The sequence below is a fragment of the Canis lupus genome, chromosome 16 (genome assembly GCF_048164855.1).
Source record: "Canis lupus baileyi chromosome 16, mCanLup2.hap1, whole genome shotgun sequence".
Taxonomy (NCBI): domain Eukaryota; kingdom Metazoa; phylum Chordata; class Mammalia; order Carnivora; family Canidae; genus Canis; species Canis lupus.
In genome coordinates, this window is record NC_132853.1 from 9,256,781 (window position 1) to 9,273,577 (window position 16,797).

Here is a 16,797-nt window from a genome sequence, read left to right on the forward strand (position 1 = left end):
CCGCCCCCAAAATAACATTTTTTTGTGGTAGACAGCTGGGCAGTGGTTACCGAAGGCTGCTCTGAGCCATCCACGGTAGCTATCATTGTCCTTCTTTCAAGACCCATTTCAAAGAGCACCTCCTCCCGCAGCTTGGCCTGACTCCCATCCAGATGGATGTCCCCTTCCCTCCAGCCTCCGGACACCTATTCCCATCCATACCCCATCCTCAGCCAGCACCTTGCCTCCACATTAGTGCTGATGGACCAGAGCACAGATGCAAAATCTAATTGAGACTTCCAGAGGGCTGCCCTTCATGGTGACCCTGCTCGGCTCATGGGGCCTTGAGTCTTCCTTCTTCCTCTGGTCTTCATGGAACAAGAGCAGGTCAAAGAAACTGTCCAGTCTGGGGGATGAGGAAAGAGGCCTCTGATCCACTTGGAGGATGAACTGTCTTGCACCCTTGGGTGGCCCCACCGTGAAAGCCACTGAAGGCAATCCTTCTTCTGTGCCTCAGAGCCACATGAGCCCCTGGAACAGTAGCCCCTGAAGTAGGGAAGGCAAAGAGGCCTCTGAGGCCGAGCCCCCCTGCCCTTGGCGGAACCCCTGGCCCGTGCAGTCCTGAGCAGCCCGATCGCACGCGTGCCCACAGCCGCCCCGAGTCCCGCTGACTGACAGCATGCTGTATCCTATAAAGGAAAAAAAAAGGATTAAAATCGAGATTTTGCTATTATTTTCCTCTGATAAAAGTGCAGCAAGGAATGGCTCAATTGTGTCACCGCCTCGTTCTTCATTTTGTGTTTTTCTTTCATGCTTCAATATCTTCCTCCAGCTGCTCGTGTCTCCTTTCTTTCTCCTCGCTTTGATCTATTCGTTTTCCCCAGAAATGGGGTTTATAAATCATTGTAATGCAGCCTTGGGAAAGATGGTGCTTAGTGCAGGGAGAAATACATCGCTGCTAACAGCCCCGGCAGGGAGACAAACCCTCGGCTTGTTGCTGGGTTCTGGCGACGGGTTACTGATGGTATTTGCTTTTTATGTGTGCGCGCGTGCCATCGGGGCAGGGCCGCGGGGAGCGTTCCGCACGCCACCTTTGTAATATTTCAAGCCTCCTCCGGCAGTCGAAAACAAACTGCTCCTGCCTGCTCTCAGGGAAGCAGAGAGAGGACGGGAAGGAAAACGTAAATGCGAGAGAGAAGCATAAAGAAGTGTGCATGCTTTTCTTTGGATTCCACCTCTGGTAAACCCAGCTCCTAAAACACCTCTGTCCCCCCTTCCTTACACCAGCCTAGCAGGGCCGCCTTAATGAATCTGGCATCCTGGGTCGTCGGGCCCAACTCTCTCCGGCACAGTTAGGAGTCTAACGGCCCAGATCCCTTCTTGGCGAAGGCCTGGGGCCTCCCTTGTCATGTTTTATGGTCCCATTTTCTCGGTAGCTCAGAGCAGCGTTGGGCGCGAGGTGTGGGTTTCCTCCCGACTCAGTGCGGTCTCGCTGTGCATGTGAGATCCAGGACACTGCAATGAAAAGCCTGCCAGGCCTTAAATCAGAACATGAAGACGGATCCTGTTATCTTGAGTCACACAGAGGGGCTGCTTGGCGTTGCAGTGACATGCTCAGGGAGTCCGATGTCTTCCACTTCCACGTACTGGCCTGTGGGTTGTTGGGGGGTGGCGGGGATACAGGGAAGGCTAGACTGTTGCCACCTTCCTTCTTCCACACCAGGCTTCTTGGCTGCCTCCTCCATTGGAAAAGTCACCATATCCCATTTCCTGCTCTTGTCTCGGCCCTTGTCCTAGCTCCTGGGCAGCTCAGTCATCAGACTGCCTGGCCACATCTGTGTTCCTCCACCTTATGAGTTATGGGGACTTGGGTCAGTGACTTGAGCTCCCAAAGCCCCCATTTCCCTCTCCAGAGAAAGGAGGTGATAATAGCACCCCCTACAAAAATGTACAGACATCCATCAACGAGCAAATGGATGCACAAAATGTGATCTATCCAGACAAAGGAATATTATACAGCCAGAAAAAAAAACACATTGAGGCACCTGGCTGGCCCCATTGGTGGAGCATGCGACTCTTGATCTTGGGGTTGGCAGTTCGAGCCCCATGTTGGGTGTTGACATTACTTAAAAATCAAATCTTAAAAAAAATGAAGTATCGACACATACTACAACGTGGATGAACCTCAAAAACATGATACTAAGTGAAAGAAGCCAGACACAAAAAAGTCACACATTGTATGATTCCATTGACAGGAGACGGCCAGGGGCTGGGGAGATAGGAGAACAGGGAGTGATTGCTTAATGATAGTGATTTTTCTTTAGAGGTGATGAAAACTTTTGGCACCAGACAGAGGTAGTAGCTGTATACACCACCGCAAATATGCTAAATGCCACTGAATTGTATACTTAACAACGGTCAGTTGTATGTTGTGTGATTTTCACCTCAATTTAAAAATGAATTAAAATTATATATGAATGTTCTTTGACATAAAGACCTCAGCCCTGCGCCTGGCATGTGGTAAGTGTTGAATAAAAGCTGGCCTTAAAACAGCAGCAACGGTAGCCCAGCACGCATTTTCTGATCTCTGCAGAAATCTCCTCTTTTGACCATAGGCATCTCTCAGGATGAACAGGCCACGCGCGCTTGAGTGATGTGTGCGGGGAGGATGCTTACACAAGGCACACGTGAGCGGGAGCATGGGCACAGGGCCAGCTGTTTCTGGGTTACACAAAACCCACACGTTGGAGATCATGTGTGGCCAAGGATGTGCCCTGCTTCGGGGGCACACCTGCCCGTCTCTCCCTTGTGGCGTGGTGAGTTAGAGACCCCACGGTCCTTTCCAGCGGTGCCTGCCGAATCCGGCTAACACGCCCATCGCACTTGCCCCCGTAGCCTTCCCACTGGCTCAGGACCACTTCCAGTTCTCCGCTCCCTTGTCCCTGGCAGCCACAGGGGCAGGCGCTAGCGGCGGGAGCGGCTTGATTTCTCAAGCCCAAGGAAGCTATAAATCTAGAGCTTTAATCATGTGTTCATGATCATTCAGCAAAGAGCAACGGAGGATTTATTCTGTCGGGACCACAACGGGGAGGCAGCAGGGGGTTGTCATGGGGGATATTGGTTTAGCAAAGGTAGAACTGCTCCCCCGGGCCCTTCCCGGGACTGGCCGATGAACGATGACACCGATGGCCATAACAAGGCAATTACTGGTGTGTGCAGGCAATGCTTTGTTAAAGAGGCAGGCTTCCTACGTGGGCCCAGAGCGGGCCTTTGTGGCTCAGCCTCGCCCAAGTGGCACAGCCCCTGTGATGTTCCCCCATCTCGGCTCCAGGGCCTGCGTCCTTGGGAAAGCAGTAAGCATTTTTTAAAAGCCCCAAGGGTCCCTTCCAGTCTTCTCTGCCAATGTTAAGGAGGAGAAATCAGGGAAACCTAGAGACACTCTGTGGCCCCTTGCATGCAGCAGGCGTCTAATAGCTATTTCTTGAAAACCTCTGCTCCTTCGATTTACAGGAGAGAAGAAAGGCTCAGAGGGGTAGCGATTAGTAACTGTCACTGGGCTGGTCTCCCCTTCTGAGTGGGAGCTGGCTGCCTCGGTGCCTGGCCTTGTTTACAAACCTCAGCCCCAGCAGCAGAAAGGGAGTGGCCTCCCCTGGGGCAAATAGGATGAGCCCAGCCCTGTTTCCTTGGGGGATCTCTGTGGGGTGCTTCTGGTGTGTTACTCTAGAAAAAAATTTAAGGGCATGCAAGGGTTCCTATCCTTGCTGTTTGCTTTTGTTTTTCCACAAATGGGTTTCTCTTCACTTAACTTTCTCTGTGTCAGGATTGGGACACCTTTTCGTAGCAGTAGGTACACCACTCCCTGCTTTCTCAGAGATGCATTTCATTCCATGGACCATATCTGCCCTGCCCCTGTCATATCTGGGTTCTCAACATTACAGCATCACACTGCAAGGACATGTTCTCAAGTATTTCCATAGGATACGCCTTAGCTGGGGAGTTGCTGAGCTGAGGGCTACAACTCACATTTTAAAATGTCACAGGTGCTAAGAATTGCCCTTCCTGGAGGTTGTCCAGCCTGCTGCACCCCCTGCCCTCCCCGCCACAGCCTACTATCCAGCCCTCAGCTGGACTGGAAGACACAGATTAGGTGCTCATCGATAACAAACACATGTACGAAGGCCCGAGCGCCCACTCATGCCAGGTGCCAGGCATTGTCGCCGGTGCTGGGATAAAGACTCAGGCTGGTCTTCACGGTCAGAAGCTCTGTGTCCCCCAGGCCACCTGCGTCGGTAACCTGGGGAAGGCAGGCTTTCCCAAGTGGGTACCACACACAGGAGATTTCTCATGCTAGAGGAGCAAGCCTGTCCCCACTAGAAGACTCCTAGTAACACCAGAGAAAGAGGGGCACAGCCCACAGACACAGAGGGAGAGGGAGGGGTCGCCATACCTAGGGACTGATGGACTGAGGCGATGCCTTCTTGCATTCAGCACACCCAGCTTGGGGCCACCTGGTGTCCCCACTGTCTTCAAATGGAACTGCCAACAGGAAGAGGGCAAAACCTTGGGGGGCTTGGCCCAGAAGGGTCACACACTCAGCCTGGGATGCAGGGGCTGCTCCTAGGGGACCTGAGCTGGGAGTCCCTAAACGTGAGAGCCCTTGGCTGGGACAGCAGGCAAAGGAGGTGGACAGGAGCCAGGGAGAGAGGTGGGCTTACCTAATTCCCAGTAGCAGCCCGCCTACAGTGAACGTCTCTCTACCCCAAGACTAATTTCTTGTTTACTAACAAGACTTTCAGGCTTTTCTCAGGAAATGCTGTCTTAAACCGCTACAAGTGCTTTATGACTTCATATTTGAAGGAAACATGCTCATTTTCCAATCGATGGCTAGTATATTGATGGCTACCATTGACTGAGGGTGTGCTCTGACCCAGACCCCAGGCTTGTCCTCTGCAGATGCTATTCCATGAACCCCCCCGCAAGAGCCCCCATTTTACAGATGAGGAAAACAAGGCTTCTTACCCAGGTTTGAAGAAAAGAAAACGCAAGAAAAGACAGATGTGCCTGTCTACGAAGCGGGCTTTCTGGATGCCACAGGCCTATGGGGCATGAGGATCTGGGAAAACTCTATGAGCCATACATGTGCTTTGAAACCTTCTAGTAGCCACGTTAAAAAAGTAAAAAGACACAGGTGAAATTAATTTTAATAGTGTATTATTTAACTGAATTGTTTACGAGAGCGTGTCTTCAACATGTCATCAATAGGAAAGTTATTAATGAGCTAATTTACACTTCTTCCCTTGAACTCTGGCTTTGAAATCCAGGATGTATGTTGTACTCACAGCACATCTGGGTTAGGTCCAGCCGCAGGTCAAGTGCTTATTGGCCACACATGGCTGGAGGCTGCTGCCCGGAAGAGCATAGCTCAAGAGAAGGAAAGCTGACCATCTGATGTGCAGATGCTGCTCAGACAGTTCCCCCGACCTGCCATGAGGGCTGTGCCTTTGTGGTCAGTTGTCTCAGGAGATCCTATTAAAAGGTGAATTCACATCCTTTGGTGCCCAATACATCAACTTTGGGGAATCTCTTCAACAGAAATCTCTTAGGCATGAATATATGTGTGAAACCTTATTTGCAGCAGCAAAGAATAAAAACACACAACCCCCCCCCTCCCCGGAAACAGCCTGACTGGCCCTAGTCAGGGGGAGAGGAGATCCACCCTGTGGAATATTATATAGCTGTGAAAAGTGAGAAAGGCATAGAAAGACAAAGCTGGTAATGGAGGAGACCTTGGTGAGGGGGAAGGGGGCAAGATGATTACTCTGTCTGCACACACATCTGATTATTTGACTTGTACAACAAACATGTCTTGCCTAAAATAGACCTCCCATAATCTTTCCTAAAAAGCCCCCTCCACTGCTCCGACTTTGTCAACCTGTGCCCCTGGGTCCCCACACAGATTAGACAGCTTCTCTGGCATGTGCTGCCAGCACTTCATAGCAGCCATTGGTTTTTAGAAGGAAACAGGGTGAACTGGGTGAGGACATGAAGTGACATAAAAACCCAATAGAGGGCAGTCCGGGTGGCTCAGCGGTTTAGTGCCTGCCTTTGGCCCAGGGCCTGATCCTGGAGACCGGGATTGGGTCCCGCAGTGGGCTCCCTGCATGGAGCCTGCTTCTCCCTCTGCCTGTGTCTCTGCCTCTCTCTGTGTGTCTCTCATGAATAAATAAATAAAATATTAAAAAAAAAAACAATAGAAGCAAATGAATGAATCGGTTAAGGTAGTTCGAGGTGAGATATTGAAGGAACCAGCCAGGAGGAAGGCTCTCCCCAGAAGACTCCCAACGTTCCTGTCTGCTTCTATCTGTGGGTATCTGGCACCGATACCATTTGAACTTGCGAAATCTGCAGGCGAGGGGTTACGATGTGGGCTACAAGGGATTCGTGATGATGGGAGTATTATCTAGGGTGGGACCCAGACATGAGCATTTAAAAAAATATTTATTTATTCATGAGAGACACAGAGAGAGATGGGGGAGAGAGAGGCAGAGAGAGAAGTAGGCTCCTCGCAGGGAGCCCGATGTGGGACTCAATCCCGGGACCGGAATCATACCCTGAGCCAAAGGAAGATGCTCAACCACTGAGCCACCCAGGTATCCCATCGATGTGAGCATTTTTTAAAACTCGTGGGCGATTCTAAAGGGTGGCTAGGATTGAGAATGCCCATCCTGTGGTCCCAGCAGGACCCGTCCCAGGATGGCCTTAGACGACATTTGTACACAAATTCACATAGCCTGCAGGCTGCAGGGCGATGTCTCTGCTGTGCGGAGCCAGGCACACCTGTAAACCAAGCGCCAGCAGGACTAGGGTTCCTGGAACTTGTGGGCAGGGCTGAGGAACGTTCTGCAAGGTGGGATGCCAGATAGCGAATGTTAAAATTGCCCTCCGGACTGTAAGAGCAATTTCCCACTTATCAGGTCCCTGGGAAAGAAAGACAGGGTTGACCCGGGGGCACGTGGTCAAGGGAGGCCTTGAGAAGCCATCTCCCCTTTGAGAAGAACATAAGCTCCCCCAGTTCTCAGAGCCTCTTCCGGAGGCCTGAGGCCTCTCCTCCACGGCCAAGAACTCACCTAGAGGACATAGCTGGGAGAGGCCACCCCCGGGCTCCTCCCCCAGCTCAAATTCTTTGATCCAAATGAACCAATGACATTTGTCACAGCCAGGTGGCCCAAAGCTGGGAACTTCTTTTTTTTTTCTTTTAAAATTGTTGTAAAATTCATATAACCTAAAATGTACCGTGTTGGCCATTCCTAAGTATTAAGTCCATTCCCCACTGCTGTGCAAGCGTCACCACCATTGAGCTCCAGGGCTCTTTCATTCCGCAATATGGAAACTCTAGATCCTTTCAACCATGTCTCCCCATTCCTCCTTCCCCGCCCCAGGCATCCCCTTCTACTGTCTGTCTCTGAATTCGACTTTTCTAGGGAATTCCTGGATGTGCGATCATACAGTGTTTGTCTTTTAGTGACTGCCTTATTTCACTTGGCATCACACCCTCGGTTCATCCCACACTGTCACAGGTGTCACGACTTCTTCCCTTCTTTTTTTTTTTTTTTTTTTTAAAGATTTTTTAATTTATTTATTCATGATAGTCACAGAGAGAGAGAGAGAGAGAGGCAGAGACACAGGCAGAGGGAGAAGCAGGCTCCATGCACCGGGAGCCCGATGTGGGATTCGATCCCGGGTCTCCAGGATTGCGCCCTGGGCCAAAGGCAGGCGCCAAACCGCTGCGCCACCCAGGGATCCCAACTTCTTCCCTTCTTAAGGCTGAATGCAGTTCCACGGTGGATCGGCCCCGTTTTGCTTATGCGCTCATCCAAGGATAGACACCCGGGTTACTTCCACGTTTAGCTATCATGACTACCACTGCCATGAACACCGGTGTGCAAATCTCTCTTTGAGACCCTGTTTTCCCATTCTTTGGGGTAAATACGCAGAAGTGGAATTGCTGGAATAGGGTAGTTGTATGTCTGATTTCTGAGGAGCCGCTGTGCTGTTTTCCACAGTGCCTGCCCCGTCTTGCATTCCACCCGCAGTGCACCAGGGTCCCCCTTCTCCACGTCCTCGCCAATGCTTCTTCTTTTCTGTTTCCTCCTTCTTTTTGGTAGTAGCCATTCTAACGGGTGTGAGGTAGGGAGCATCCTCTTAAAGCTCTACGAGTTACGCATCCTGGGGTAAAGGTCCACAGCAAATGCAGATATGATGAAGTCACCTTCCCTCTCATGTTCGAAAGGCTTCGAAGGCTCCTTAGTGCCTCATACCCACAGATCAGAGCCCCTGACACGAGCCTCAGCCCTACAGGCTCCAGGTTGTGCCTTCATGCTCCTCCCTCCAGCTCTTGTCCCTTGCCCAGTTCATCCTCGCTCATTTATTCCCACTCACCCTTGGGTCTCAACTCAAATGTCACTGCCTCAGGGAAGACCCTGACCACCCTAGACCAGGCCACAGCCCTCAGTTGCAGCCTGCAACACCTACCACAGTGGGGAGTGAAGTGCTTCATCCTGTAACATCTGTCATTCTGATCAGAGTGCAAGAGTCACATAATGGGGCACCAGGATGTCTCTTTTGCTCATTGCTCTGTCCCTAGTGCCTTTCCCATAGTAGGAGCTCACTTAAATCTGTTGAAAAAGTGAACAAAGACACATGCGTACTTGTGAACACATGTGCGCACATACGCACACACATATGCAGCCACACACACACAGGCATGCACCTGTAGGCACATACACATACACACATGTGCCCACATACACATCCACACAGCACATGTACATACTGTACATACATATACATACTCACACACGAGGCATGCACACACATGCAAATACACATACACACACATGCACACACAGACACATACATACAGATACATGAACACAGGCACACACGTACAGACATGTGCACACATATACACAGGCACGCACATGCATGTATACACACAGTCACACACATGCATACGTGCACACAAACAGATACAGGCACACAGGCATGCACATGTATGCACACACATACAGATACAGACACACGTGCACACAGACACATACAGGACACACAGAGACACATGCATACAAGGCGCACACAGATACACACACATAAGCACACATACACACAGGCATGCACATGTGTGTGCACACAGATACACATGCACACATACAGAACATACATGCAGGCACACACACATGCGTGCACGCACATACGTACATGGCCCCTGTATATTCTAGTTTCACTCTCAGCTTGTGTACAGAAACCGAGGCTGCCCTTTGCAAAATGGAAGAACCAAAATCATTATAAAATGCATCATATTTTGAGTTTCCCCTCCTTCAAATTGCCTCTCTCTTATCAAGCATAAATGCCTAAAAAGTACCCATCTTTGCCCCTTGCGTCTTGGTAGTGGAGCTGAACAGCTTTCTGACAAAATACCCCGGATTCTTTCTCCCTTATCCGAGCAGGGGTGGTGCGGGGCACCCCTGCTTGCCTGGGTGGCAGGGGATCTCTGTGAGCAGCCAGGTGAGAGCCAGGGCAGAGACACCGGCCTCCAGAGGGGCTGGGGGACTGTCATGTGTATCACAGGGAGATTTTTCCTCCAAGTGCCTTCCAAAAGAAGATAAAAGCAAGATAAAAATATCTTCCATTTCCCCCCTAATTTGTAGTTTCCTGGTGTTAGCGAGGCTTATAAGACACATGCTCCCAATTAGCTGCTCCTCTTAATTTAAATGCTTCATAAATTATCTCCTGCGCGTGTGGATTATCACTTCATAATGCGAGTTAGCATTTAAATAAATAGCTGTGGTGTAGAAAATTAGAGAGGTTTACTTCTGAGGCGCTGGCATAATGAAGGAAAAGACCACAGCAGCTGAACAGGGGCAGTGGGGGGGACGTGAGGGGACACACGAGCTCCTCAGAGTTTCCCAGAAAATGAGAGTTATTCACGAAGTCCATTCACCCTTTGTTGGCATTCATATTCTTTATTTACGAAGGGCATTTCTTTGGCCCCATCTTTTCTTTTCTTTTCTTTTTACTTTTATTTTTTTATTTTTATTATTTTTTTTCTTTTCTTTTTACTTTTAATTTCAAAATAATTATCAACCCATAGAAAGTTGCAAAAACAGTACAGAGGGGTCCTTAGGTCCCTTTCCCTAGCCTCCCCTGGTGGTGACATCTCAGATAACTGATAATGCGTCAATGCCAGGAACTTGGCATTGGCTCCCTCCTACCAGTTGCGCCATCGTTTCTTTTCTTTTCGATGACATTTCAGTGTGCAATAGTCACAGGAATAACAGCTACCCTTTGGTGAGCACTAACGAGGTGCTGAGCCTCATACTGAGTGCTTTATGCCTGCCTGGTCATCAGAGCGGCCCTTGGTGGTAAGTGGTGTTGCCGTCCCCATTTTATGGCCGCAGGAGCCAAGGCTCAGCGAAGACACCCCTTATTCCAGGCTTTCACAGCTGGTAGGCAGTGTAGGCAGGATTAGAACGCAGGTCTAGATGACTGCAGAGCCTGGACCCCCCTCAGCACCCACATGGAGGCCGTGGTGGTGGGAGGAGGTGGAGTCAGTTTCCTGCTTTCTCTGTGTGTTCTTTCTGCAGGAATGTGTGCTGCCCCCTGGGCAGCAATGCCCTGAGTTCCAGATGCTTATTCCTTTCTGAGAAAGAAACTGGGACCATTTCCCCAGCCATGCGCTTGGGGCACTTCTGCTGTCATGAACCTTTAAAAAAATGAAAAATTTTATCTTATAGATGGATAGGTTTCTTTTCTTCTGCTTGGGAAAGAAATTAAAACATTTTTGCAGGCCCCTCTAAGTCCTGTGGGCCCTGGTCACTGTGTCCCAGGCCTGATGGATGAGCCGGCCTTGCATCCAAGATTCAGAGGTTCCAGGAAGCACTATAATTTGTTAGGAAAGCCGTGGCCCTTGAAGCGTGCGTGCAACCCTGACATCTGTGACCCTAAACCCAGCAGGAAATGATGCTGAACAAGATGGAGAAGCTGGAGGGGCTCCCAGAAAATGATCTAGAGGAGGTGGCCACAAGCCCAGCTCCCCGGAACTCTATGGCAGGGGACAGAGTCCCCGAGCAGATAGTGTTGATGTCATCCTGGAGCGCCCCATCTGCCCACAGTACTCTTGGGCCCCTGCAACGAGATCCGCTCGCTCTCTCCTTTCAATCACTTTCTATAGACCCCACAACCACCCCAAGTCAACGACCATGCCCTCAGTTCCTGCACAGATGTCTAAAGCTGCTTTTCAAAATTGCATGTTGCTTCTACTCTGGGACGCGTTGACATTGTGCCATAAACAGGAAGGTTGGTGCTGGGAAGCCCAGTCGACCTCAGGTCATTCTGTTTTAGGGGGAGCATGATTTTTACCTGAAAGATATGCTACAGCAGACTGTGTTTGTTCTCCCAAATTCATATGTTGAAATCCTAACCCACAAGGTGATAGTATTAGGAAGGGGGGCTCCTTGAGAGGTGATTCATCATGAAGGAGGAGCCCTCATTGTCGGGATTTGTGCCCTTATAAAACGGACCTCAGAGAGCTCCCTCACCCTCTTGCTGCCATGTGAAGACATGGCAAGAAGTGAGCTGTATGCAACCACAGAGGGTTCTCAACCCAGCCAAAGTGCTGGTGTCTTGATCTTGGACTCACCAGCTTCCAGAACTGTGAAAGTAAAGGTCTGATGTATTCTGTTAAAGCAGTCTGACAGTCTAAGACAAACGTGTACCCCGATCGCTTGGTGATGTGCCGGGGGTCATTACTAGCTTCTGAATGACTACTCATGGGGATGCCCACAGCCTCTGGCCCTCCCCTCAGGGTGAACTAGGGCTCCCTTCATGTCATTTCTACCCAGCGAGGGCTGCCAGATAAAATACAGGCTGTTCAGTCACATTTGAATCTGTGATAAACAATGAATAAATAATAAGTATGTCCCACGTAATAATTGGGACACATTTCTACTAAAAATTTTTTCATTGTTTATCTGAAATTTGAATTTAGCTAGATGGCTTGTTTTTTTGTTTTGTTTTGCTAAATCTGGCCTTGGAGCCCAGCACCCAAACAGACCCCTGCAACGGCTCCCATGACTCTGCCCCATGCCCACCCATTTCCTTCTTTCTGTACCCCAGAAAATTATAAGTTTTGGGGGCACCGAGAATTGTGTCTCTCATTTCAGTACACCCAGCACGGAGCACAATGCCTGGCACACACCTGATAGTAGATATTGTCTGTCAATATGGGCTAGTTATTTTGGGTTATTTGCAAGGTTCCTTACTGTAGGATGGAAATGCCAGGCTGCTCAGGGCGGCAATGTGACCGGCCCTTTGGTGGGTACTTGGACCAAGCACGGCAGATGGGAACGCGAGCATAGCCATACCGGCTCCCTTCTCCCGAGGCTTTGGTGGGTGCAGACGCTGGGCAAGTTACCAATGGGACTGAGCTGCATGAGATTGCTAGTGTTTTCTGGGTTTGCACCCATACCACCAGTCGCTTTGTGTTCTCTTCTCGGATGCTCGTAACCACCCTCCGAGGAAGTTCCTATCTGCATCCCCACTTTCTAACTGGGAACTCTGAAGCAAAGAGGGGGGCAGTCGGGGCGCCTGGGTGACTCAGTCAGTTGAGTGTCTGACGTTGGCTCGGGTCATGATCCTGGGTCCTGGGATCGAGCCCTGTGTCAGGCTCCCCACTCAGCGGGAGACCTGCTTCTCCCTCTCCCCCTGCCATTTCCCCTGCTTGTGCTCTCTGGCTCTATCTCTCTGTCAAATAAATAAAAATGGAATCTTTAAAAAAAAAAAAGAGGGGGGCAGTCGTGTGCTCAAGGTCTCTCAGCTGGGAAGCAACAGAACTTGGATTTCACCAGGCAGCCGTGGCTCCTAGCCTACACATTAAACTTCCAAACTGCATGCAGGTCAGGATGACAACTTGTGTCTAGAGAGAGCCCTTCCAGGCCCAACCCAATGTGTGAAAACTGGACAGCCCGTGGACACATCCCGGGAGCTTTCCCGGCCCTGGTGCATGGCTCCCGGCCCTGCTGCATGGCTCCCAGCTGCCACAGGAGCTGGCGCTGACGATCCAGGTTCAGAGGGTCCCACTGATCATGTCGGTTCCTCCTCTGATAAACCTGAGTCCATCACCTGCCCTGGAGTCGTGGTTGGGGTGCCTGCGTGTGTCAGAGTTCGTTTTTAGAATTGGGGATTGGCTCTTGTAAGGGTTTGCATTTGACAAAACTCTTGCTTGGCTCTAAAAATGAACTGTGTTGTGCCTTTTAAGAGAGATTATCTCTTTTTATTTAAATAGGGAATGCATGTGGTCCAGCGGATGCCTTCCCCAGGAAAAGTCGAATTTTCCTAGTTCCCATCTGTGTGGCTTTCTGCTGGACAATCATACACTCAGGAAGGCTTTGGGCTTTCGTTCGCTCACCTGTTCATTCATTCGCTCAAACATGAGAATTATCGAACTGTGACTGGCTCCATTCATCCCAGGAAGGAGTATGGCTCCAGTGGCCTGGGAAGAACGTGGTGGTTCAAAGTGCACTTGCTGAGCCGGGTTCCTATTGCTCAAGGATGCCAGGGATCAAAGGCCACCGTGGGAATGTTCTAAGCCCTTTGAAGCTCTTAACAAAGGGGTTTCTGAAAAGTTCAGTCATTAGGACCAGAGGAAAGCTCACAGACAACTACGAGCTGCCGGGAATGGGCTGCCAGGGGAAACGTGAGTAGGTTTGTGGCAGCAGATTCCTCTGGGCAGAGAATCATTAGGGAATTTCGAAATTCATGATGATTCATGCAAGGATAAAGGACAAAGGCAGGAGAAATGGCACCCTCGTCCCAGGGCAGGCTGGTTGGGGGTGTTTCTCTGAAATAGTCAAAATTGGATCTGACTGCTTATGCCTTTCCAACTGATCTACTAATTATATTTCTTCAAATTTTATATCCCTGACCCTTGTAAAAGGATTGCATTGAAGGCGTGTTTTAAGCTGCTTTTTAATAAGTCAATAAGAAAGCTCAAAATTATTTAAAGCTTCTTAAAGAGGATTATATTTGATTTCTTAGGGGAATTCTGGGGTGTAGAATAGTAAAGATGCTCTGTCCTTCTGAGATTGTTTTACATTGAGGAAGCACATCATTTAAGAGGAAAACTTTTAACCATTTTATTGTTGGAAAGGGGTTGACATTTCCGTACAAAAAGACTTTTCCTACATGCCGGCAGCAGCATTAACGGAGTCTTAGGTCTTCGAGGGGGCAGGGATGGCATTTGAAGCTTTCCAGCAAAGGCTGGGACTCTCCTTTGAAGTTTGTTCCCCATTCTTTAAAATGAGGCTTTTCTGACATTCTGAAAAGAACAGATTCCCCGGGTAGCTGGGAGAGCCCAGTCTGGACATCATGCATCACGAGGAATGAAAAAAATCTGGGCAAGAGCAAATATTTAATTATTGTTCTTTAAGAGTCACGTGCACCAGTGAGGCCTGACTCTAAACCTGGTCTGCAGCGGAGAATGTCACAGGATGCAGGAGGGCTCCAGTCTCACTGCCAAGGGGACTCTGGGGTGGGGAGGAGGCCCGCTGTGGGGCAGAGCAGAGAATCTTCTCCAAATGTCCCTAGTGCTCGCCAGTCCTGAATGCCCCCGGCTAAGGAGAGCTCCTGGGGAGCTGGGCAGGGAGAAGGGGATAGGTTAGGGGCAGGAAAAATAAAGAGGCCGCGTGACATCAGCCTGCAGCTTTCTCTGCACTGAATCACCTTTGGAGATTCTCGAGACTGACCAGCTCAGATGTCCTGCACTGACCACGTGCCTCTCAATTCAGACTCTTATTGTCCCCCCACTGGAGCGTCAAGCCAGACTCCTGGGGACCCCCTGCCTCCCAGGCTCTGCTGTGCTACCAGTCTGACTCTCCTAACTGCTGTTTGCTGATCGTCCCACGACCACTGACCCGCAACTGTACAGGCCACGGCCTGGGCACACGCTGTGAGATGCTACCCGTATCCTGTTGGTCAGCTTTCCCAGTCCTGAAATGCTGCCTCTCCCGGGAAGTCTGCCCCTTAGCTGGAGGGTAGACAAGCCCGATCCCTCCTCAGCACCCCCACAGCCGGATGTACTTATGATGCCGATGTGCCACGGGATTCTGCGTGTCCCAGCCTCCACGTGGTCTCTGTGGCCACATGCTTCCAGGAATGCCCCTGGCATGTTACCACTAGAAAAACCCACTTCTCCCTTCACTCCTACTTCACATACCACATGCTCTGGGAAATCTTCCCCACGTGATCCCACAGCATCCTGGGAGGGTGGGTGGTGCACTTCTTTCAGCTTCTGGGCCCCTAGAACCTTGCTTATCTACCTATTTGAGCTCCTGTCTCCCCGTGAGCTGTAATAAGGGTCACACACACATCAGCCCCAGAAGATGGGGTCTGGCTTATCCTGATACACTGCTTGGCACCGAGGTGGTTCCCTGACATCTGTTTGATCAGGGCTGTGCATTGATAGGTGCCCCCATGCCCCGCCCCATGCTTGTCTGTGGGTGGCATTGCTGTGCCATATCATTGGAGGGTGTGGAGGGCCGAATGTGTCCCCCAAAAGGATTTGTCCTAGTCCTAATCCCCAGTACCTGTGAATGGGAACTTATTTGGAAATAGGGTCTTTGCAGATATCATTGAGTTAAGGATCTTAAGATGATATCTTCCTGGATTTTGGGTGAGCCCCAGTTCTAATGACCAGTGTCCTTGTAAGGGAAAGTGTGGGGGGGAGGTGTGAAGCATAGACACATAGGAGGAAGAGGCCCAATGACTCGGGGGCAGAGGGTGGAGGGAGACCCCCGCAAGCCAGGGTCTGCCAAGGATTGCTGGGGCCACCAGAAGCTCGGAGAGGGACACAGAGCACATTTTTCTGAGTGCCCCTGGAAGGAAGCAATTCTGCGGACACCTTGATTTCGGACTTGTAGCTCCCAGAACTGGGTGAAAGCAAATTTCTGTGGTTTTAAGCCACCAAGTTTGTGGCAATTTGTTGCAGCAGCCCCGGAAAACTAATAGATGTCTGAGGGCAATGGAGGGCTTCCTGACCTGTCCAGGCTGTGACACTGACTGCAGGCCCCAGGGACAGCTGGAGACACGAGCAGTCTCTTGTGCCCACTTCCTACCAAGCTGACTGTTGTGTCTGTGCTGCAGGCTGGTGAAGAGGCTGCAGTACACAGTAGAGGCCTTAGCAGGAGGGAGGCCAGAATCAGGCATCCCTGGCCTCCCAACCTCCCAGCCCCTGGCCATTAGCTGGGTGGGCCTGGGTGCGCATGTCACCGCTGAGCACTAATCTGTGTCACTGGGATAAGCACAGACCTGCTTTGTAGGATACAGTGAGAATTCATTCATTCATCCATCTATCCTTCGACAAAGATTTGAGCACCTACGATACGCCCAAAACTATTCTAGGCACTGGAGATAGAGCCTCGAGCAGCAGCAGCAGAATGACCCCTGCAAGCTCATGTGTTACGGGGAAGAGACAGTTGGTGAGCACAATTCATCAGTAAAATACATGGTTGGTAAGTGCTGTGGAGGAACACTAAGGGGGGTGGAGATGAGGAGAGGTGGGGGCACAGTTCTCAATGAGAGGTCAGGTCAGAGACAGTCACTGAGGGTCCCTGGGTGTCAAGCACTTCCCTGACCAAGGCATGGGGCACAGAGTACTTCCTTGACTTCCAGGAGCTGTGTGTGCTTGTCTGAGCCAGCTCGGGCTGCTGTCACAAATTGCCACAGACTGGCCTGGGGTGTGGGGAGGGCGCCCTTAAGCAATAA

At 50.5% G+C, this 16,797-nt stretch overlaps 1 protein-coding gene across 2 annotated transcripts in view; it reads left to right on the forward strand.

The window, feature by feature from the left end:
- Positions 1 to 16,797, forward strand: part of CFAP77 (cilia and flagella associated protein 77) — a 130,686-nt gene that overhangs the window by 40,165 nt on the left and 73,724 nt on the right. Inside the window, exon 1 of one of the 2 annotated variants that reach the window (XM_072778462.1) lies at positions 10,322 to 10,400. The exons of the other annotated variant lie outside the window; for it this stretch is intronic. Within the exon in view, the coding sequence (XP_072634563.1) occupies positions 10,368 to 10,400 (33 nt within the window). The 5' untranslated portion in view covers positions 10,322 to 10,367. Of the gene's footprint in view, positions 1 to 10,321; positions 10,401 to 16,797 lie in introns of those variants that run through there. 2 annotated transcript variants of the gene reach the window in all.